This window comes from Cydia pomonella, unplaced genomic scaffold (assembly GCF_033807575.1).
Source record: "Cydia pomonella isolate Wapato2018A unplaced genomic scaffold, ilCydPomo1 PGA_scaffold_188, whole genome shotgun sequence".
NCBI classification, from domain to species: domain Eukaryota; kingdom Metazoa; phylum Arthropoda; class Insecta; order Lepidoptera; family Tortricidae; genus Cydia; species Cydia pomonella.
In genome coordinates this window covers 68816-93254 of record NW_026907829.1, presented here as the reverse complement: position 1 = coordinate 93254, position 24439 = coordinate 68816, and the positions used below count along the sequence as shown (strand labels likewise).

Below are 24439 nucleotides of genomic sequence, written 5' to 3'. Positions count from 1 at the left end.
TCTATAGCTGCGTACAAAACAACCCGCCCAGCGGATTGTCCAGCATCTGAACAAAGTTCACGAGCGCCCACCAGGTGGGTTCCCGGCAGTGAATGTGTTAATTAACTGCTAACAACTTTCAATTAATAAATACAACAACTTCAAACTCTTATACTTCGTTTTTTTTGCATTAGAAAGCAATCTTGACATGTCTATTTAATTGAAAAATAAGTTGCAGCTAATAGGTATGTAACAATAATTATATATATCATATATGATAATTTATCATATCATATCATATATGATATGGTTTTTGATCAGAAGGCAATAAAAGCAATCCAAAACCGAACAGAAGTACATTATCAACATTTAAACTGCTATTTACCAACTTTACTATTGCTGTGCTATTGCCAATGAGCAGATTATTTTTAGAAATTCTTTATTTTGACATAATATTTTCTGTCATTTAGTGAGATATGATAAGTTTATAAAATAAAATATGGTTTACTTAAGCTGGCAAAAATTATAATATTAATACTTGTGGGGTCTCAAGTCATAATATTTCTAGTTACTAACTATAATGGGTAGTTATAGTAAGGTTAGATGGGATAAGACTGGAATGGGAGTGAGAAACACTTGTAAGGAATCCTCATACTGTCTCTTACCCTACATGACCTTAGGTACCTTATCTGGGTAGGTATTATTTATTGCGAAGTTTACATAGTGAATCAAAGTGGCTAAACATTGGCACACATTTGTTACAAAAAGGAATAGATACGTACATACTTAAGGATATTGCAACTTTAGCTGTCATTAATGTCATTATCTATTCAATGCTGACTGTACCCCTAGAGGCCTAGGTCAATATAATTTGTGATCCAACATTATCGAAGTAAAATAAAACGACATAATTTTCTAAATGGTTTATTACTATTATTAGTGTGCAGTAAAAAGAAGTAACCTACTACTCAATTCCACTATAGGAATCAAACTCCCAACAATTCCTAATGTTAAACACAATATTCACAGCACTCAGTACATATAGCATAGCATACTATGGAATAAAACATCACATGCCACTATAAACCATCACAATTGGTTAAAATCAAAGACGAATGGTCGCATTTAAACAGTTTACTGGATTGCACATTAGAATACTTAGACCAGTGTTTTTCCTGTGGGCGACCCCCCGGGGGGTCGTGAAGCCTCTACCAACCTTGAGACAATACATGAGAGAAACATTTTGTACGTACTAATGGGGTCCTCGTCATGAAAAAAAATGGAATAGACGGTTCGGTTTATACTAGGACGAATTATCTTCTGAAAAGATATCAACATACTGCAACATAAACTTTTAAACGTTCAACAAACATGAAGTTAAGTACCAAGTTATTGTTTAAATAGAGGGTGGAAAATTCCCCGTTCCCCCTCTTAGTCAAGTAAGGAAGTAACGCCGACATTCATCTCGGAACATGTATTTTAGAATGAGTAGGCGCACTTGCCTACCTGACATTATTTGACACACTAGGAATGGGGATTCCATCTCTTCAATATCTTGGTCCAATGTGTATTTGCGTCTCACATTTTGCTTAATAAGAGTGTGAGATGCACTAAACATTGGACCAAGATATTGGACATGTATAATACTACCCTGAGGTACAGGAACATTTTAAATTAACTGTTGCAATTGTGGTGTTACTTCCATTATAATGACTAGTTCTTGTTGGTCAATCAATTAAATAATTCGCTATTCGTAAACAATTTTGAAACATAGACATGAATTTAATCTTTTTTTGCACATGATGCTCAAATCTACCAGACATACATATGTTATATATATTTATCTGTGATCATTATTTAGATAAAATTCCTACAGATACAGTTAATACTGGTAACTTTGAATATTTGGGTGACATTGGTTAATGTTGGAGTGTAATTTTATAAGCAATCACTGAATTTAATAATATAAAAATGTATAAATAACTTAATCAAATTATATATCACCCTAGTATTTAGAATTATCTCGATTTCCTGTAGCAGAGGTAGTGCCCAATGTCAAAGGTGTTACACAATAGTATTAATAATAGGTGCACTATTTTATTCATTAGATATTACAATAAGCTACATAATTATGACTGAGATGTATGACAAGCCCTCTAAATCGCTGTTAAAGTTTCCACAAACATGACTATATAGATTCTTTCAACTACATTTATATGATATTATATAAATTATTCCGGATTATTAAGTATGGATTGCCAAAGAAAACTATGTAAATGGATTCTGTAAGTGACAACAAAGAATTATTCTACCACACCTATTCAGACCATACATTCCCTACACATTCTAACTTACCACAATATGAGCATGCTTTTGACATTTGGCAGTGGAATAACAAATGGAAACTTATAGGTATAATATTCGAAACCTTTTGAGCAATTTGGAGTTAAACAAATAATTCTTATTCTAGGGGTAAAATATAATATTCAAAAAAAATTAACAACTATCAGTCTTTTAAATTGATGTTGACTTGTCAACCTCGTGGCAATTTGTCTCTCAAAAGTTTACAAAAAAGAAACCTTAACAATCTAGAGGGTATACATGCTTAAGTTCTAGCATACCTATTGTCAGATCTTTTACTATACAGCTACCAAAATATCTTGTCAGTAAGTATTGGCAACATATTGAAGGCGTGAAAAAATATAGTAATGTGTAATACTTAAAGAAAATATAAATAACCGAAAATAAAACATTCTTGATATCTTTGCCATGCCTAACACCAAATGAGCATTTGAATTATTGAATTGTACCTTACCTTTATTCTTATGAAAGAGAGAACATGGACAACCAATTTTTTTTTGTTTACATGCAGGGAATATGTTAATCATGGCAGAGATCAAGTCAATAATGTTCTGAAGTCTTTTCTTAATTTTCCATACATTTATAAAATATAAATTCAACTCAAGATATCTACAATGGATGTACTGCTTAAGGGTTACAACTAGATACATACAATATTTAGAATGTGGTTATGTATATCATCTCATATTCCGTATCAGCTCATATTCATAAGATTAGCATATTATATTATAACTACCCAAGTACCTGCATACCTTAACTTTGATCAACTATGACTGTTTCTTGATTTACATGATATTTATTTGCAAATCATTACTGAGGCAATGTTTTAAAAGACAAATGCTACTTGCATATTGAAAAACAACTAAATACAGCATCAAAATTATTTTAATTCTAATAGAAAAAAAGGCCTCTTTCATTTGGTGTATTCAATATGTTAATTAATTTCTAACTAAATGATTATATGTTTCATGAAAATGTTTGAAACATGGCAATGAGGAACAAAAGTGAGTTTGTAAACTTTTGAGCATTACCATTCCAAATGCAAATGAATGAAGGGTTACAGGTATCATACAAGGATGTGTTGTGCCCTACACCCTCTCCTGTTTGGGCGGTGACACATCCTCAGAGCCGTTGGCAACACTTTGGTGGTACAGTTTCAACAGCTCCATGGCGTCCTGTGCTTGGCGCTTCTCCAATAAGATCCTGAAATAGATAGAATGAACATGTTAGCATTTTATTTTATCAAAGATATTAGTCTCATTTGATTTGACAGTTGCAGAGTGTAATTAACAGGATTATGACAGTAAATATACATAGTGACCCATTTTCATTGCTCTTTAGTAAATAAAGTATAAAATGCAATAATTATATTTACTTATTTGTTCTACTCTGTTGAAGCACTAAAATCTATTTATTTTGCAAAAAAATTGATCTTATTCATATTCTGTACAAAAACAATTGTTTACAATTTTTTTTACATGAAATAGTTACTAGATATTAGTGTAAATTATATTAATAATAAAGAATTACATATTTACAATGCTGATGGGTTATATTTACAGCTGCAAAATCATAAGAACATGCAATGTCAGAGAATGTAGCCTTGCAATAATAATTATTACTTTGATATATATTTTTTATATCACCTATATTTCATCCCACCGCTAGGCAAAGGCTTCCCGTGTATTCCGCTACTTGTCACAGAATCAATATATGGTATCTCATTATTGCTTTATTTTAAGAAACATACCAATATCTACATAATAATTTGATCTAACTTGTGGCACATCTCCTGCTTACTTGAAATCTTAGCAATACAAATTTACGGAGAGCCACAGTGACAACTAACTATGCTGCCAATTTTGCCAACAATACTAGTTACAAATTGTCATTGTGGCTCAGGTCAACAAGGGGCTAAAGAAGCATTTGATCACCTCACATTAATAGTTCAACTTCTATTTTACACAAGATGTTAAATACAGATAAATATTGTAAGCAATGCTTACATACCTTCCAGAGGCTTCCTTGATGTGCTCCAGTATAATTCTGTTATCACGATCCGTGACAATATCCGCGAGACTGTCCGGGTCCATATCGGACAGCAGCTCCAGGTCTTGGCCGCCCAGCAGTGAGATGTGGCACAGGTTGTGCTGCAGTCGCCCCACCAGGCTCGCCACCTGCCCCTTCTCTCCTAGCGCCACGTCGTCCGTCTGATCTAATGACACCTGGCACTTCGGCATGTTCGGCGTCCATTTCTCGGTCCCGTGGAGAATCATCAAAGATGTGTCAGGCTCTAATGTCGAAAAATACTCCTCATCGTCCACCTCAGTTCCGTCGGACTCAAGCACCACAGTCAAGTTCTCTGCTGGCAGTCCTAGCTTTTCGGGCACTTTACTGAGTAAATCTTCTAACGACGATGCTACCGTACCCTTCTTTTTGTCTCGGTTCACATCACATATTTTGTATGGTTTGTTGATATCGTTCTCCATGGCTTTCGACTTATTTTAAGAAAGTAAGAACAATTTATTCACTTACTGAAATAATATTGTTTATATTCACTTTTTAAATACAATTTAATTTTCTTAGATTTATTTTATGAATGATCAGCATTAATATAACTACCGTGATAGAATCAAATAATGAACTGATTTGACGTTTTTAAAATGTTGCCAGTATATATAAATACACTGCAACAAATTCTGTTATTGAAATAAAAACGATAATTCACCAAATGCCCTAAAAAGTTTTAAAATATTAGTAAAAAAATATTTTTTTAAGAAATAGTAAAGATTTTCATGGAGACGACTGAAGGATATGCTCGTAAAAACGCGACTCCGACGAACATTACTCTGCGTCTGCCGTGTATCTCACGCCCGCCTCACTCCGCACCGCCCCGCCCCTTCAACGAATCACCTGAATAAGCACAGATAGACTCTCTAGGTACTAAGGTAGGTAATTTGGTAGTTACTCATGAGTCTCATGACAGTCCATGACGCTAACTTTCAAAGTCTCGCCTGCTAACTGAAGTTCTAATTTATTAGGTATAATTAATTAGCTTTTGTAAGATCCAAAAATTTACCACCACCCATAAAAGTTTTTGTAGCCACATTGTAACCAGAGAGGTATGTTATACGCGTAGTCTTCTGAGATCACTAGGATCTATGTTCCAATAATTGTTTCTATGTTTCAACCTCGGTAAATCAATATTACATCAATTTCCTAGTAGGCAAGTAAGTATGGGTACTTAAGCTGCTTAATTTTATATCCGAGACGATAGTTTCTATAATGTCTATTAATTAAACTTTATTGTGTGTAGGTACAAAAGAAAAACTTCATATACAAAAGGCAAACTTAATGCAATGAGGCATTCTCTATCATGAACCTCAGGGCAAAGCAGATAAGATTGTAGACAACGCATTTGTAAATCTAAAGTACCTTACCTAATCATTATTTTCAAAAATTAAAAGTAAAAGAAATAAAATGAACACATCAGAGCGCGTGTGCGCATGTGCGTGTGTGTGTGTGTGTGTGTGTGTGTGTGTGTGTGTGTGTGTGCGTGTGCGTGCGTGCGTGCGTGCGTGCGTGTGCGTGTGTGTGTGTGTGTGTGTGCGCGCGCGCGTGTGTGTGTGTGCGTGCTTGTGGGTGTGTGTGCGCGCGCGCGCGCGCGCGCGTGTGTGTGAAAGAATTGGCGAAATATTACGTGATTTTAACTAATAAAATCTTCTATTTCTGTATAGTTCTTAGTTTTAAGCCAGTTTAATATTTTATTTTTACTTTCTTTATTTGTAGAGGAATATAAGTCAATGGCATTATCTATAAGGTTATATAGTTTTGCAGATAGAGCGATATACTGTCTTCTAGCATATGCAGACTTTGTTGGAATGGGGATAACATTTCGTTTCCTTTTCCTTGTGGACCTTGTTGACGTATCCTCTCGACAGTACCTAGTATTTTTATGTCTCCGTAAAGTCACATTCCACACATACAGTTTTCTTACCGATAGGAGGTCACTTACTTCATACAGCTTATCGGTTGGGAACCTGTATGGTTTACAGTACATGACCTTGAAAAGCACCTATAGTTGCAACAACTACCACGAGATCCAATGAGAACCAATTATCCTTAACCTACAATCTTGATGAGTTGTAATGTTTATTTTCACCAGACACAGACGGTATAATTATTGCATGGTATATACAATCATATAAAATAACTACTTATATTAAAATTAAAAACTAATCTAAATTAAAACATATTTAAATAAGGCCCCTGCGGCATTGTGCCAAAGATGCTGGCAGCATTCCCTCGCTGAATGGCAATACTTATGCGCTTCGAGAGAAAGCTGCCAGCTCTCTGGTCACCGGTAGAATCGATGAGCTTTTTACTTAATTCCTTAAATAGTACCTTGGCGCTTGGACCCCACGGCCCTAGTGTCTCGACTCCAAATGCCACACAGATGTTATAAAGTTTTCAGAAGATCGTTAATAAAAGTTCAATTCAATAATCCAAATTTAAACAGTCGCCCGCAGTCCAGAGATAAATATTTCCACATGTCTCATCACAGAGCTCTGACGCGGATCATCAATTACGGCTATTACCTACGACATCATTTATTCAGCCTCAAATTGGAAATACAGCTGGACAAATTTAAATGAGAGATTCGCGGTCTCGGACGGTCGTACGATGCGAGTCGTACAAGGGCGGCGGGGGTCACGACCGGTCAGAGCGCGGCGCGACGGGCGGGGATCAATAGACTACCCCCAAGGGCTCCCCCCCAACCATCCCACCATTTTCTTAAACTAGAATGCAATTTGCAACGTATCTCACCTGCTCTACTTTCACCCGACCATTATTTTATCTTTAAACTTATCTTATCCTTTACCTTGCTCGGCTTTTATGATACTCACTTAGGGCAGTTTTAGGTCATGAATGAATAATGCTCTGGGAAAAATAAAGAATTAACGCTTGTATAGTTAATATGGAAAATGTATTACAGACTTAGGCACCTACTACTAATGTTTTTCTGGTACTTAAGTGCAGACATTATAGTAAACGATGTTGCTAAAAGTTGTCGCAATGGATGTCCCAACGATTTTTGTGTTTTCGCAAACTAGTACTTTCTATTTATAGGTTATCTAGCCATTACTATTATAACGTTCGGGTCGTATGTACACAGATATAAGGTTTTGTTTCTCTTTGTTGTTTCTGAAAATTATGAAAGTTGAGGGCGACAAATGCTCACAATTTTTGAACTATCTGAAACAATATCGGGTTCGGTCTTGGTTAATATAGGTTACAATCAGAGATACGCCTCCAACGTCCTTAAATGCCGGGAACAGTAGAGATATTTTTGTTCTTACGTGTCCACTCTGTTTGTTAATGGACTCTAGAATTAGAAAGATTTTTGTCGTAAAGTGATCATAAACGTACATACGAGTACACTGGTTGCAATTGTAAATGGGTCAAGAGTAAATGCATGGGATGCAATAGGTAATAAATATCTTCTAGTAGCTAGACGAATATTTACCTATTGCATCCCTTACCTACCGTTACGAGAATAATTTAGCTCGAATTGTATCATCACTACTTGGTTTTTATTCAAAACTACTACGCAATATCTACAGATTGGCCCAGGAATGTCTAATTTCATACTTAGACAGAGAGAATCATACTGTCTTTGTCTTACGCTAGTATTAGCGCCCAAAAGAAAGGTATGACTATAATTTTCCTGGTTCTTACTGACTGACAAGTTGTATTTACCAGTAAACTATACTCGGCGGCAAATAAAAACTAAAAAGCGGCCAAGTGCGAGTCCGAGTCGCCCATGAAGGGTTCCGTACCATTTATGACGTATTAAAAAAAACTACTTACTAGATCTCGTTCAAACCAATTTTCGGTGGAAGTTTGCATGGTAATGTACATCATATATTTTTTTTAGGTTTATCATTCTCTTATTTTAGAAGTTACAGGGGGGGACACACATTTTACCAATTTGGAAGTGTCTCTCGCGCAAACTATTCAGTTTAGAAAAAAATGATATTAGAAACCTAAATATCATTTTTGAAGACCTATCCATAGATACTCCACACGTATGGGTTTGATAACTTTTTTTTTAATTTAATGACGTATTAAAAAAAAAAACTACTTACTAGATCTCGTTCAAACCAATTTTCGGTGGAAGTTTGCATAGTAATGTACATCATATATTTTTTTTAGGTTTATCATTCTCTTATTTTAGAAGTTACAGGGGGGGGGGGGGGGGGGACACACACATTTTACCAATTTGGAAGTGTCTCTCGCACAAACTATTCAGTTTAGAAAAAAATGATATTAGAAACCTAATATCATTTTACCTATACCTACCCACACGTATGGGTTTGATGAAAATTTTTTTTTTAAATTTTATGACGTGTTAAAAAAAACTACTTACTATATCTCGTTCAAACCAATTTTCGGTGGAAGTTTGCATAGTAATGTACATCATATATTATTTTTAGGTTTATCATTCTCTGATTTTAGAAGTTACATGAAATGGGTTTGATGTTACATGAATTGTTTTGAGTTTCAGTTCTAAGTATGGGGAACCCCCAAAATTTATCGTTTCTTTTTCTATTTTTGTGTGAAAATCTTAATGCGGTTCATAGAATACATCTACTTACCAAGTTTGAACAGTATAGCTCTTATAGTTTCGGAAAAAAGTGACTGTGACATAAACGGACACGGACAGACAGACGGACATGACGAATCTATAAGGGTTCCGTTTTTTGCCATTTGGCTACGGAACCCTAAAAACTACGCTCAGTAAATAAAAAAAAAAAAATTCGCTCTTTTAATTAAGGCTAAATAAAAAAAAGATCTCGTTTCATACCACTAAAACCTATTATGACTCGTTACATTTTGCGGTTGTATTAAAAATACACGCTATATAGCTATTTAAATTCTATGCCAACTGCTTTTAGAACCAGTGTTAATATTCAGTATTCCCTCTTCCTTTATGAAAAGAGTATAAAAGATGCAGAACACTTTTTTGAAGCCTAGCGCGCGTTGCACCTAAGGATTCTGCAAAAGGAAGGCTATTGTGCCGTAGCACCAACGAAGTATGGTAGTAACATATCACTGTCTAAGAAACCTGTTTCATTGAAAAGAATATAACACGAACCATTTTTTCGCTGACTGCGCTGTTGCCACCAACATTCTAATAACAAAGCAAAGCGAATCGTACTCTCGGAGTATACCTAAATTAATTACCGGATCGTGCTTGATCGTTTTAGCGACACCGTTGCAGTTGCAGTACTTTAACCAGTCCGCGATGCCACGTTACAATCGTTAACGCTCCGAAGCATAGCGTAGTCATCTCTCTCTATCACTCTTCCATATTAGTGCGACAGTGACAGTTGCGTTTCGTTCGCTACTGAGCGTTAACGATCGGCACGTTGACTACGCACCCAAATATCATGCAGGGATACATATGTAGTGTATAATCCTTAACCATCGTATTTTCACGGAAACGCACGAACATTTTATGCTATTTCAGCTAGTCTTAGTAGGTACAAAAAGTACTGAGGTTGACTAAAGTAGCATGACAAATACGAACGTTCCCGAGAAATTAGGTACGGCCTACTATGAAAAGACTATCCTTTTAAGACGTAGCTTTAGTACCTACCTAAACGTGAAGAAGAGGTTTTATCGTTGGTTTATGGGCACCTCTATAATTTATATATTCTTCGTGGTCGAACCATTCTTTAGTTTAGGACTTTAAATAAAATAGTTATACCTCCTATAGGTATAGGTACAGCGACATGAAAAGTGTATAAATAAGTATATATTTCGGCTATCACGCAGCACATATTTCATTAAAGTGTTAAATGTTGCTGGTATAATAACTAAGCTATTGATCATCTACAAACGAACAAACAGCTGGAGCTGCGCGGAACTGTGAGGAAGCGATCACGTAATACATACGAAAATTAATAATTATCTTTATCAATTTACTTAGCCGAAGACGATATCGGAGATTGCAACAAAAATCCGTGCAATTTTTGCGATCAAAGATTTGATTTTTGTTCCATTCTTGACGCAGGCACCGCACGCGCTGCATCCATCGATCGTGCATCGATCGTAATAAACGACCAGGCCGCGTAGCCATCATGCAAATCGCTTTCGCTCCAATATAGTCAGTCACACTAATATGGAAGAGTGATACAGAGACATAAAGCGTTTCGTTGTCGTAGCGATAGTGATTGTCACCTTGGCTAGTTGCTCCGTGTATGAGCGCTGCATCCCTCAATGGCGCACCGATCGTAACAACAAATTGCTCCGTGTATGGCTGGCAATTTTGAAGCACCTGATCATCACAATTCTTGTCAGATTGATCGAAACGAGTGAACCCCTTTACAGTGCCGCATCCGTTATTACTAATTTCTAGCCTCATCTGTTTATTGTTACTGTTTATTAGACTTAAAGGCCCTCTCGCCATGACTGATCCGATACCAAGTTAACTCGGATTGGATCGTGTCGTGAAGGTTTATATCAAAATTATATCTAGTCTGACAATACTGTGGTTGCTAACAACACGTAAATATTTAGTCGTTCGGGCTTGAAGAGATCAAAACTGTGACAGTAAATTAAGTATTAAAGTGAATAGAGACGACTCGTGAAGTTGGTGACCACATCAGCTGGCTTACCAGGAAGCTAGTGTTTACCGCTGTGAACCCCTTTACGATTCTCGTCAGATTGATCGAAGAGATTAATCGTACCTTGTACCTGTGGGGGCTTTAGCTTAGATTAGCATCCACCCATGACTTCATCCGCCTAAATCTTTATCCTTGTTTTAGGTAGGTACCTACCTAATTAACTAATTATATGAGGCATTTTAATGCCTACTATGTGCCATCTACAAAAATAACTTATTTGAACTACGTACTCATAAGAATGCCATGGTTTGTTAGTGGAAAGTGCGGTAATAATTGTAAAACTGAGTATTTTCAAAGCATTGTTTGTTATAGTAGTACCTCCAAGAGATTAGTTGCACTTCTAAAGGACTACGGGCTTTTATGCAGCAACGGCAGCGCGCCGCAAAAAAGTGAAAAACTTCCTCTGTTACCGAACTATAGCTTCGTGGAGATACCGGAGAGGATATTTCTCATTTTGCACTGTTGTCGATGAAAAGTTTCTTTGAGAATCAACCTTTATGTTTTGTTTCATTGCAATGCAAAACGTTGTAGATGTTTACAATTTAACCAACAATATTGCAGGTTGCTGATATATGTAAGATTTGCTGCTTGTGTATATTTAGATGCTAATAATTACATACATACTTGTTATTCATATAAACCTATGGACACATTGTATTTTGACAGAGATGCCACAAAAAACAATAATTATGTATACTCAATTACGGAAGGTGGAGATAAGGAAATAAATCTCCATGTACTAAAAAGTGTCATCAAAAAACCTTAAATAGGTGGCGCTACAATACCTAGAATACTTGAACAAAAAAATCAAATCATATACAGCGTACTTCACTCCGTCAATAGCGCCTAGGTTCTTAGCTACTCTAGCGCTACTCTGGAGAGTTTTGGAACTATTATTTATATCGGACAGCTGGACACTTTTGCAACAGTTCTACCATAAGAGATGTCACTCCCCTTAATTCCACACTCCATATACTCAATGGCAACTGTACCTACTCCCCATACATACCTTTCCTTTTCTTTCCTGGGTAAACTGGCTTTACTTCGTGAACGCTCTTTACCCAGTAAAGAAAGGGAAAGGTTTGCCGCGGTATAAGGTCCGTTATTTACGGCTTTATGTATCGTAGCCACTGGGGTAAGTGCGCTCTTGATTGACTTTATCACCGATCACCAAGCAGCGAAAATGGTCAAAACCGTCAACACGTTGTTTTAATGTAACACATCCGTTTCATTCGCATTTACCGAATACGGCTTCCAATCCCTTGTTTGTCACAAACAGTGGAACGATGCTTTCCATTTAGATCAATTATCCCCGGATTTGCATTGCACAAATTACTGAAATTACAGAGTGCATCAAAGCGGAGCGCCGGCTGCATTTCACAAATCGACATTGTGATTGATGTTCGCAATATATGTTGCAGTGTTCGCTGTTCTGGTGTGCGGCCTCGTTACTGACACGACGGTATACCGGAGGCAGGGTAATAACAAAGACTTGTAAATACTTATTCGACTAAAAGCTCTTTAGCTGTGGTAGGTACTCTAAGCACCTTTAGCTCTTGTCTCTGTTTTAGCTAAAATGTATCTGGAAAAGCTATTCCGCTTTCATAACAGAAGACCAGCATATGCACACAGTCTAAAGCACTCACAGCTCAATAGGTGTGTTCCTGATGGCGGGTAAGCTACCCAGAGGCTTAGAAATATATAGTCAATCAATCAATCAATCAAATCATTTATTTGTTAGAATACAGTCAAGTGGCTGTTATCAAATACATTTCAAAGAACAGTGTATTCAGCCAGCTAACGGGCATACAAATCCTATATTCATAATCTTATATTCCTATTTTTCGCACTTGTATCGTAAATAACTAAGATATGTATTGACCAAAGAGTAAAGTAAGTATGTATTGACGCTTTGTTTTACAATGGGGGGGGGGGGGGGGGGGCTCGTGCTGAAATTCCAAAATTGAACCACGAGCGTAGAATATTGAGCGTTACGAGGGTTGCAAGGCACGAGAGTTGAACAAACTTTGCATCCGAGTGAAACACATTTTTTTTCACCATAACGACGCGAGGATAAAACTAACTATGAAATCCCAAAAAAATCAAATCCAAATGAACGTATTAAAAAAAGCATTATCATTATTTTAAAGTCAACTCTACCAGCTAACATAAGAAAAAACTCAAACTTTGCATCTGATTACTTTGCCCCACATGTGGATAAAATGCACCTTTCTCATTAATTACTTTTTGAAGAATCAAGAGGTCTTTACCAGTTGGTGTGGTGAAAATGAATTTGTCAATGTCAGGTGGTGAAATAGCTGGCAGCGCATACCGCATGGTTTAGGTTTATTAGGTAAGTATTTTGTCCTAATTAACCATATTAAAAGGCAAGATCGAAGCTGGAAGGGGAAGAGGAAAACAGCGAGCAAGCACAATAACTAAAAGGAAAAGCAAATGTTGCGTTTTACAGGAACCTAAAGAACGGCAAGATGAGCCAGTCTCTTAAATTATGATGCTACTATATATATAATGTAACTCTGCAAAGCATCGCCAGCAGAACAAAACGTTGTCCCTTCACAGTGAAGATTAAGATCTCGCCTAAAACAAACTTTTCATTTTGGATTGCAACTAAATAAGTAAGGAAATTAAGTCTTTAATATTTACTAATCTTTGAGTCGCTGCAACTTTGCATATACATATTATATAATGTGTACGTATTCATGGCAGGAAAGCTGTCACACTCGTCCGCTGGAATTAACCCCTGCATTATTAAAGGTCAGGCCAGAACAAACGACGCATCTGCAATACCCGCTGAAATAAACATCCCGTCCCGCGAGACCGCAGTACACCCGCTGCCACTGAATTCTATTTACCTTTAATCTAGGTACTGAAAATAAAGAACAAAGAAAGGCAAGGAAAATTCTAGCTAATAGCCAAGTTCATAGATTCGATGTAGTGTCACGAAAACGGTCTGCAAATGACTGAAAGAATTTGCTGGATTTCAAGGAGCAGAAATATGACCTTCAATGTGGCCACGTGTATGCTCTGTCGCTTCTTACAGAAGTTACAGGACGACTCCCTTGAAAGTTACTTTATAAACATAATTATTTCATGGGTAGCTAAATAGCATCCCAAATATTTGCTTTACATTCTATCAGAGGTTTGTTTATACATTTCTTCATATACGAGAACTCTAACCTTGTTCCAAGCGTCGTCACGGACAAGATGTAGTTTATCCACGTAACTGTAGGTATCCATATAAAGTTATAGGTATAAACAACGTGAATAAGAAGAACGAATACGTAAACTTTTCCGATTTGTTGCTGAACATTTTGGTTGTGATCATGGTTGTGAATGTTCTGATTTCTTAAAAAAATGAGACACGTGCTGCTACTTAGGTACCTCAAAGGTAAAGCTACACAAAATTATTTTAGGTAGGCAAGATGCCTTTGTCATCGACGTAAAAAATTCAAGGCTAACTATTAACACAAAAGTTAACACGAATTAAAATAATTATAGGTATAAACAACGTGAATAAGAAGAACGAATACGTAAATTGATCAGAACAAAGAATATTAAAATTACCGGTATATTTCGATTCTGTATTTCAATATCCCTACTTGGTAAACACAACAATTCGAAGTAATATTGAAAACGTGTTCCATTTAGAAAATGAAACAGCCCAAGTGGTTTTAGATATGCATGAATGACCTACTTCCGAATGGGATTAATTCATGTTAAGTTACCGCTAACTCTAGATCAGTTGGTCTATTCTCGTAGTAAATAATATTTATTTAATATTTTTCAAGACTAGACGTGTTGCTTAGTTACAGGAAAGATTCATTGAATCAATTAAATGTGTAAAGTATACGATAAATACGTGCTTCGAATACGTGCTGTACGGCTCCGTGTACGGTGTAGTATACGGTAACTCGGATTGTCAAAAGTTGACGTTGGTTACAACAAAATATTAAGCGCCTTATGTATGTATATTATTTAGATCAGTTGTCAAACTCGGATGCACATTTTTTCTTAAATTAGGCAGAATATTTGAGTCGCTTAACTTCAAACTCAGATAAATCCATCTGTCAGCTTTTACGATTTTGGTATTAAGAGGGAAGAATAGCTTTTCGAATCTAACGAAATAACGGTAACTTTTCTATGAAATTCCACTTCGGGTGAAGCGGGGTTTCCACTAACTAAATCATAACAAATCATTTTGATTTTGATGTCGATCGCTTCAGAGTAATAAATTCCAGGAATGATCACATTTTTGAAAAAAAAAATTGTTGTTTTACAAATTTTGAAAAAAAAAAGGAAAACCTATAAACTTAGTTTTATATGGACGGCACGTGGTATACTTCCCTCTTAAGAAAAGGTAATAGGGTAGATATTTCCTGAGGCTCTTAAGAAAAGGTAATAGGGTAGATATTGTCCGAATGGATTTATCTGAGTTTGAAGTTAAGCAAAACATTTATATATTCAATACCCAACTCTTTCCTTACACAATGAAGTCAAATTGCATGTGTGAATGAAATGTGACGATAGAGAGCCTAATACGATGAAGCTATGTTTAATAATAGCCTGTTTACTCGATCTCGTTTCCATTGGGTTATTCCCACTAGTTACCACCAAGTTGTTACCAGTGGTAACTAGTGGGATTTTTTTCCCTGTAGTTACCACTGGTAAAAGGTGGGAAAAAAAATCCCAGTAGTTACCACTGGTAACAACTTGGTGGTAACTAGTGGGAATAACCTTTCCTCCTGTGGTCCTGAAGTGTTTACTAACCTAATTACCACAATTCTTATTTATACATTTTTGGCGTAAGCTCAGCTTGTATAAATGAACAAACAATTGTCGACCTCTAAAAACGTCACAAGATAGCGTTTTCATCATAAAAATATATTATCTAATTTTGTCATAATTTATAGCATGGTGTGCAATAGGAAAGGAGAGGCAGAGGAGGATCGAGACGTGCATTTCTGGACCAAGCTAAAGAGAAAGTCAACGTAGTGACATATCAGGAGCTCAAAACAGAGCCAGAGAGAAGAACGGAATGTACATTACTCCACCGACAAGAGCCAGGCTCTTAAAATTATGATGACCTCATATAGGAAGAGGCAAATAGATGAACGAAAGAACTAAGTGGTTTGCGAAAGACCCTCTGATTGTTCATATACCTTCGCATATTTAAGCGAGCTGTCGTCGATACGTCACTTGTTGTACTTTTTTTAGCTTTACCCGTTTTCCCAATTGGCGAGAACGTGGCGTGCTATTTATTTCCTCAGCCAAAGAGCCTAACCAATGTACGTGATGTTTCTTCATTCCTTTCGCTTTCCACTCGTAATTAATCAAGTTTTCTCGTTATTTTGCCCCAAAGCACTTTAAAATTAAGAAAAGTTACTTAAACACCAAAGATGAAATTGATTAGAAACGCGTGGTCTCATTATATATGTTTAGGTATAATACCTACTGTAATAACAGCAATATAATAGGTAGTACTCGAATTTTGTTGTTTATTTTATGCGATATTTCATACTAACTTTCCAATTGTTCCTGCCAATTGTTAAGTGGACGTTGGATACTTATAGAAAATGTACTCAACTGAGACATATTTCCCAGAAGGCAGAATTTTCTTAAATACAAAGTATAATTTGATCACTAGAATTATCAGAGAAATCGTATATGTTCGCCATGCCTTGTAAAATAAGAGTTGATTCAATTTCCTTTACCTCCGGTATAGTAATAAATAAGCTATATACAGCTACAGTGGTGGGGGGTCAACTTATCTTTAAATAAAACAAAAATGAGTTAATTAGATCTGTTTTTATTTTTAGGCCTGTGGGATCAGGAAAAATAAATAAGGCTTAAACTGCTGAACAGATAAAAACACAAAACAAAAATAACGAGGGGCCTTCTTTGGCGCAGGTACTTTATTTGAATATATTTATTAACAAAAACGTTTCACAAACACAATAACAAAATAGTGGCGATTTTAGTAGTGTTACCTAAATGCTAGATGTTTTCCGAAGTTTAATTATGAAATGATCGCCGGTGTAGAGCGAGGAGCTGGGCTGCCGCAGCCGCTGCAGTGACCTTCGGCGCAGATGTAGGTCGAGGTCAGGCCTCGATAACGTTGCAAACAATGCGCGGTGTTGTTATAAACTAAACGGTTTTTCTTTGTATTCTGCTTTCAACTTGTTGCTTTTTCAAGGCGTAGCTTTATAAACGTGCTACGCCGTAGCTAGTAATTCTCTCATATATAGTACTTTGGTAGAGAATTGCGTATTGCGTACCGACGTATTTAGCGAATTACCTCAATACCAACCCGTGCCGAGCCGGGGTGGATTTAGTGCGCAATAAAACTTAATTCTTAGTATCAGTACTACAATACGGTAAGTAGGTACCTAGGTACTATTTTATTTAACTTTTTTTTCTACTCTACAGGTGACATATTTATTTACACATAAAGGATTACTATAGCTTAAATCTAAAATAGGATGCTGGCGGCATTCGCTCGTTGTATCACAATAGTGATACGTTGTGCGAGGAAGCCGCCAGCTCTTCGGTTACCAGTTACGTCAACCAGACGTTTCACGTTTTTTTTAATGTAATTTTTCATACCTTAATCTTTTTTGCCGCAAAAAAAGGTTTTCTAATGTACGATTACTACCGACCGGGCTGCGTCGGAGCGTATTTCACATTTATGCGACCGCAAGCCGTCGGCTCCTCATGGACGCGGATAGATGCAGACGGACTCAATCGCGTCTGTTATACAAAATATATATGTAGAACATTGTGAAATGCACTCAGGCACGGCCCGAGCCCGACTCCAGCCAGTCGGTGGGAATCGTACATTAGTGATATGTTAATCTGTCGAATTTAGTGATTGATGATGATGTATGAATCGTAGGCTGTCACTCTTGCACGCACACTGCCTGAAAGGAACGGTGACATTCCCAATATTTACTTTTATCCTGAAGTTCATCTAATAAGGAGTTGCATTTCTGTTTGGAAAGGTAGTTGGTGGTAATTTAGCGTGGATACATAAATCATGCATGATATAATGGAAGAAAATCTTTTTAGGGTACTCCCATATTAGCATTAAGTGTATTTTTTTGGAAAAAAACATACGCGTTAACCCAACGGTGTGGGGTTTCGTTGGAAAGGTGGTTGGTAGTGTGTTTCAAACCGAATACGGGGCTTCAACAACCATTCTTTGATAGAGTGAATATTTTCGGAAATAATCGCTCCAAAAGGAAAAAAATGTGTTCCACCTTCTAACTTTTAAACGGGTCCAAAAAACAAAAAAAATCTTAATAAATACTTTCAATCAAAAACTATCGGACTTGATCGGTCCAGCCGTTTTTGGGTTATTGCAAAAGTCTTAGTGAAAAGACGTACAAAGCACTGCGAAGGTACTCCTTTATGCTTGTAATGATAATGTACTTACTAATAGCCCCCATTTAGCCTATTCTGAAAGAATGGTAACTACGGAACCCTATAATGAGCCGGGCCCGACATGCTCTTGGCCGATTATTACAACTCTAGCCGAGGCCGGCTCCAGCACTCGCCCACACGACCCCCAGCGGAGTGCATCATATTTTATCTCACCTCATGTAAAGTCAACACAAAGACATTTATCGAATTATCTACATACTTAGAAGTCGCATAGTTATTATATTACACCATCATTGAAAAAAATTATTAGTACCGTAAATTGTGCCTGCTTTGCTTCCCACTGGGTAATTGTGGTCTAACGCTTTGTATATAAAAAAATATATCACAACATTCACACTACAATATGGACGGTTATATTATATATATGAATAAATATACTACAATATAATAATTTTAAAGTTTAAATTATATTTCGAATTTTGGAGTAAGTTTAGGCACATATTACGGTACCTATTTATAAAAATAGGAAGAATAATTACTAATTACATTGCTTATAAAAATACTTAGATATTCATTGACTGTGGAGTTGCATGTTATTATTCTCAATCGTAATGGAGATTTCATGATTATTTTAATATAGGTACTTACTATTTGACCCCAGGGACGCGAATTCCATGGCCAACACCGCTGCCTTCAAGGCATCCATCATTATTCATTTATTAAGGAATTTTGACACTAAAAGAGGACAAGGAAAATATAGAATCATCGTTCATCTAATTATTGGAATAATATTATGGAAAGTGAACAAAAAAAAAAACTTATAGTCGTATAACTGTTAAAGTCGGGCCACGATAAGTTTTCATGCTAAGTCAAGCTTATGTAAGGGATGTGTATGCATTGTTACTGCCATGTTGGTGCAAAGTTAGCGTGGTCAGAGCCTATTAAGGTCGTTAAGTCTGAATTTGAAATAGAGGTGGATTGTCAAAGAAAACTTTGTAGCCACAATAAATTTACTGCCATCTTTCGACACATGATTAAAACTTTTAGAACGCCATTTCACTTTGATCCTTGTTCTTTCACTGATATATGTTAAATTTGTTAAATATCAAAAAGTGGCGCCATCTATAGATCGATCTCGGCATCGTTTCGAGCGATGGCGCCATTACCTTTGGCCTATACCCGGTAAGATGGCGGTGGATGGATCTATATAGATCATGTAGGTATGTCTGTGCTCAACTCACTTATGGCCCACATTCAACTGAAAACGAGAAAATATTGCAAAAGTTTTCCCGTTAAAAATTTAATATTATATGACAAAGTTGCCTGAATTGTAGATTCACTTTGATAAAAATTATCTATTTAGGGGCAAACAGTAGTCGTATTTCCATACACACGTTGTCGCCTATTTATTTCTTGTATGATTTTTAACATTTGAATATATTTTTTAAACCAGTTCAATATGAAAGCTATCGGTTTTTTCTTTTGAGTAAAGCTTAATATATACTACGGTGCGACAAAAATATATTCAATACCTATTCAAATACTTTACCTTTTCTAAATAGGCTCAGGTAATGTTACTTCTTAAGTGATTCTAAAAGTTCTGACAAAGTTGGATCAAATAATGAAATGTTTACGATTCGTAATTCGCTAAAATATCTTAGAAGTTTACCGTCTGAAACATCCTGCTTTAATTGTATTTATCCAGTAAACCGTCTTTAAAGGTGGTCTAAATTATTTAAAATGGACTTTGCCTTTCTCCGCTGGTATAACAAAACAATGGTATCTATTGTGTTCTTTGTTAACAAAACGATCCTTTTCAAAAGAAGTTTGGCGTGTATTATGAGTTAGGTTGTGGTATAATTTCTTAATTATATTAGACTTGTATTTAATGGGAAAAGGCAACCAATTTAATAAAAAACTCTCTGTGCAAGGCAGTGGACCTCTCGAACCTCCGCCATTTAGAATAAATCCAAAAACAGAATTGATAAAATATTCCACCTCTATAATTATCGAACCTGCTCACCAAATTTCTCAAGAATCGTTGGAAATTGCGACATGTAGAGGAGAATAGCCGGACAACCGGATATACTCCTCCGCCTCCTCGGTACTCATTTTATTATCGACTTCACGTGTGAAGTCGCGCGCGTCAACGCAAGTCATGTTAAGCGGTCAGGTGTCATCATCATTGGCCACATCATCTGTTGTAGATGTTTCTTGCAGCGCTTGTGGGTTTATGGGGTCGCATCGCCGTTGATAGCTATAAAGTCCTATAGAAGTGTCAGATGTAAAACTTGTGAAAGTAGATAATAGACCGAGCAAGAAAAGTCTGAGATGAATCTGACAAAACATTACACGTAAAATGTCGTCAAGTTGTTGTTACTGCTAATAAGCAAATTATCTAATCCAAATTTTGAATTATTTGTACTTGTAAAGAGAGGAAACTAAAATAGGTTTTTAAAGTAATAAATAGATTAAGTTAGTCTACCGAGTACATTAAGATAAACTTGTAAATGTTCTTAAGTACAGTCATTTATCTCAATTCTGCGCTTAGAGAGACAGTTCTATCAAGTTCGCTAGTAGCACACCAGTAGGGAAAAGTTACGTTCGTTATCAGAGCATTGCCGCAATACTTAACCATAACAACGAGGTGTATCTGAAAACTCATTTAATTACAAGCTTTATTTCACTTATTCAGAGACTTGGATAAGTTTCTACATGGATAATTTCTGACTGTCACGTCCATTGTAACTCAGTTACTCCTTGAGCCGTTTTTACCTAATAAACCCAAACTCGATACTTATGGCTAGGTAAGTTTGTTAAAAACAAGTCTGTGCTCTGATACAGATTCCATAAGTCTATAGCAGGCACACCACTATCAAATAAATATACTGCTATAGAAAACATATCAATTAGATTTTCACCATTCAGAATTGTATATCAAAGTCTTTATTTCTATAATGCCAAAATTTTCTACTAGTTTCTTGCTGTACAAATATCAACTTACTAATATTTGTGTCATTCCAAGCAAAAAGTCTCAGTTTGACGCTTGCTAGCGACAAACTGGGATCTTTGACTAGACTTTGACACAGTTTTATGTCCTAAGAGACTGCGTTTAATATATATTAATTAAGTATGTATTGTATGTAGCTTAAGTATGTATTGATTATATAATCAATACAAACTTATTGTTGCTTATATTATTGAGTAGTCCGTAACTCAGTCTCAGTTATTTCCGTCCTGGTAGCAGAGTTGGGCGTAATCAATTACTTTTGGAATTAAATTACATATTACATTACAGTAATCATGATTCCTTAGTGATCGATTCCTTTGGTAATCTAAATTACTGTAGTCAATCCCGCCGATTACTTGCGTAATTGATTCCTTCGGAATTGAATATATCTAACTACAAGTGTAATCGTGATTCCTCGGTAATCAATTACTCGAGTAATCTGATTACGTAATATTATCCAGACTAAATTACAATTACTTAATGTCAAAATAATTTCCTTCGTTTTTATCCCAGAAGACAAATACATTTTATGTGTGAAACTCTATAATTACTGTAAAATAATGATTATTTTGGAATCCAAGATGGCGGCCGTGCACTACGTGATAAAAATCGTCATGGATATCGTTTTATAGGTTTTCAGGAGTGCACATTTCGAAAATGATGACCATTTTGTAATCCAAGATGGCGCCCATGCAGTATCTCATAAAAGTCGACATGGAAGTCGTTTTGTAGGTTTTAGGGAGTGGAGATTTCGAAAAATGATGCCCATTTTGGAATCCAAGATGGCGGCCATGCAGTATGCCATAAAAATCGTCATGGATGTCGTTTTATAGGTTTTAGGGAATACAGATTTCGAAAATGATGGCCATTTTGGATTTCAAATGGGCATAATTTTCGAAATCTGCACACCGGATACAAATAAGATGCATCTATATAGTAAATCGAAATATACTTTACGTCTGTAGTCAGAAATATAGCTTTATGTATAACAAAATATATTTTGAAGTAATCTGAAAGGAATCAAGTAATCCATTCATGTAATAAGGAATCTACACTGGTTCCCAATTACTAGTAATTTTAATATTCCAACAGATGATTCCAGATTCCTCAAATGTAATTGTACTTAGTAATCAGCTAGTCAGATTACAAAGTAATCTGGGAACCGGTAATCAGATTCCAAAAGTAATTTCGAGTAATCATGAAATCAGGAATCAATTACGAAATGCCCATCTCTGCCTGGTAGCTACTGAAAGCGAGCCGGCACTAACGAGCTGGTTTCGTGTTACTTTCTATAACAGGCAACTAGAAGACAAAAGAAATCCAATACGGGAATATAATGTTGTCACTAAGCATAGCGGACCGACTAAACTATGTAGTACCACGTAGTATTTAAGTTTGGATTAAATAAAATAAAATACTGTACATACTTACTTGTATTTAAATGTTGTCTACGAGTGATTAAGTAATCTTAATTCTATTTAACTTTAATTTAAAGTTAGGGCTTTATTTGAAACGTAGGTCCAAAATGCATTCTGTCTGTGTGGCTTAAGCCCTGAGGCTCCAGGATACAAGGTATATTGGCCGAGACCATGGCACGTCGGATCAGCTCGTTGATGGCGTTATGTCTGGGTATTAAGCCTTGGTGCCCATTAGTCTCGACCATCGTCCCGCAGATGCAGCGATGGGTTTCGCATACCTTGCATCCTATTCTTACATATGGTGCTATTTTACCACCCTAGTGCGGTAATCAGCACTTTACGTGCCTAGTACTGTAAAACGTAAGATACATGTTTGAATAGGTGATTCGCAATTCGTGTCGATTTAAAACACTACCTTCGGTAGTGTTTTAAGTAATTTATCGCCACTCGTAGCGATTTTCCTAATTTTCGCACTTGTATTTACTGACCTAGTACTTGTTTGCGCGTGCATTAAATAACCGTAAGAAGTACCTATTTATGTCACGAGTTGACTCAATTAACCAATTAAGCCTTGTAATATAAAAGGGGACGGAATGATTAATAAACGAATGGTACTTCCTCTCAAATAAAATTGAAATATGGAGGAAACTAGAAATTCAATATTCCATTGATGGTTTTTTTATGGTACTTACTTAATTCTCTTTACTTAAGTACATACAATACTTTTAAGTATTATCTTCCTGAAATAACTTTCTCGCATAGTTGAAACTATTCGTTCTAACAACTAGTTCGATTAGATATTCCTCTGAAAAACTGCTCGTAAATATGGATCGTATAATATTTACCTAATACAAGTAGGTATGTAATATTTTTGGCAACGATATACGAGGCCTTGCTCGAGTCGAAAATATCCAGCCTTCTTAAGTAGGCCGTTTCCACTTCGGAAAGTTGGGGTTTCTAACGGAATCATGTTCTATGTATGCTTCGATGTTGAGCTCGACTGATACGAGTGGTGAATATATTTACCATGTTAGTTTACTTAAATACATACATACATATATTCTTGTTTCTGTGTGGTAGGTTCCTGGTAACATTTTGGTATGGAACTTTAAGGAAGAATAACGTAGGTAGATATTTTACGCCACGAAGCGCTCGGAATTGTAAATGATTTATGTACAAGAACGGCTTTGTAGCTTTGTACACACTTGTACTGACAATTACAATTAAAGCGTATAAATAATATAAAACACACATTCTTCACACTGTCTCGGAGTAAGTGAGGTATATGGATGGCAGTCAGTAAAAATATCCACTTGGGGATCGGTACACAGGAGCCCGTTTAGCGAGATGAGCAGGTCGCATAGTGGTGAATGATGGCGAGCAGATATCGCTTTCGGTCCAGAGCCGTCCGACATCTGCAGGTACGGACGTCAGCGGGACTTGTTCGCAGGGTTCACATGCAGAAATATCAAACATTGAACATTTTTGGCAATTAGAGACAAAATATTTTTTACATTTCGAATATTTTTAACGATGTGCTGATATTTTGAAACGAAAACGATTATTAGGCCCGAAAT

General features: G+C 36.2%; 1 protein-coding gene across 1 annotated transcript; it reads right to left on the bottom strand.

The window, feature by feature from the left end:
- Positions 1-890: 890 nt before the first annotated feature.
- LOC133533647 (DNA fragmentation factor subunit alpha-like) lies at positions 891-5000 on the bottom strand. The gene is made up of 2 exons (XM_061872677.1): positions 4351-5000; positions 891-3543 (listed from the first exon to the last, which is right to left on the bottom strand). The coding sequence occupies exons 1-2, from the start codon at positions 4827-4829 to the stop codon at positions 3429-3431; spliced, it is 594 nt and encodes a 197-aa protein (XP_061728661.1). The 5' UTR covers positions 4830-5000; the 3' UTR covers positions 891-3428.
- Between the last annotated feature and the right edge of the window lie 19439 nt (positions 5001-24439).

Bases quoted from the DNA above. Each gene is read 5' to 3' on its own strand.
- LOC133533647 (XM_061872677.1), bottom strand. From the start codon at position 4,829: ATGGAGAACGATATCAACAAACCATACAAAATATGTGATGTGAACCGA. The intron at 3,544-4,350 runs GTATGTAAGCAT...TATCTATTTCAG, and splicing joins ATCAAGGAAGCCTCTGGAAG to GATCTTATTGGAGAAGCGCC.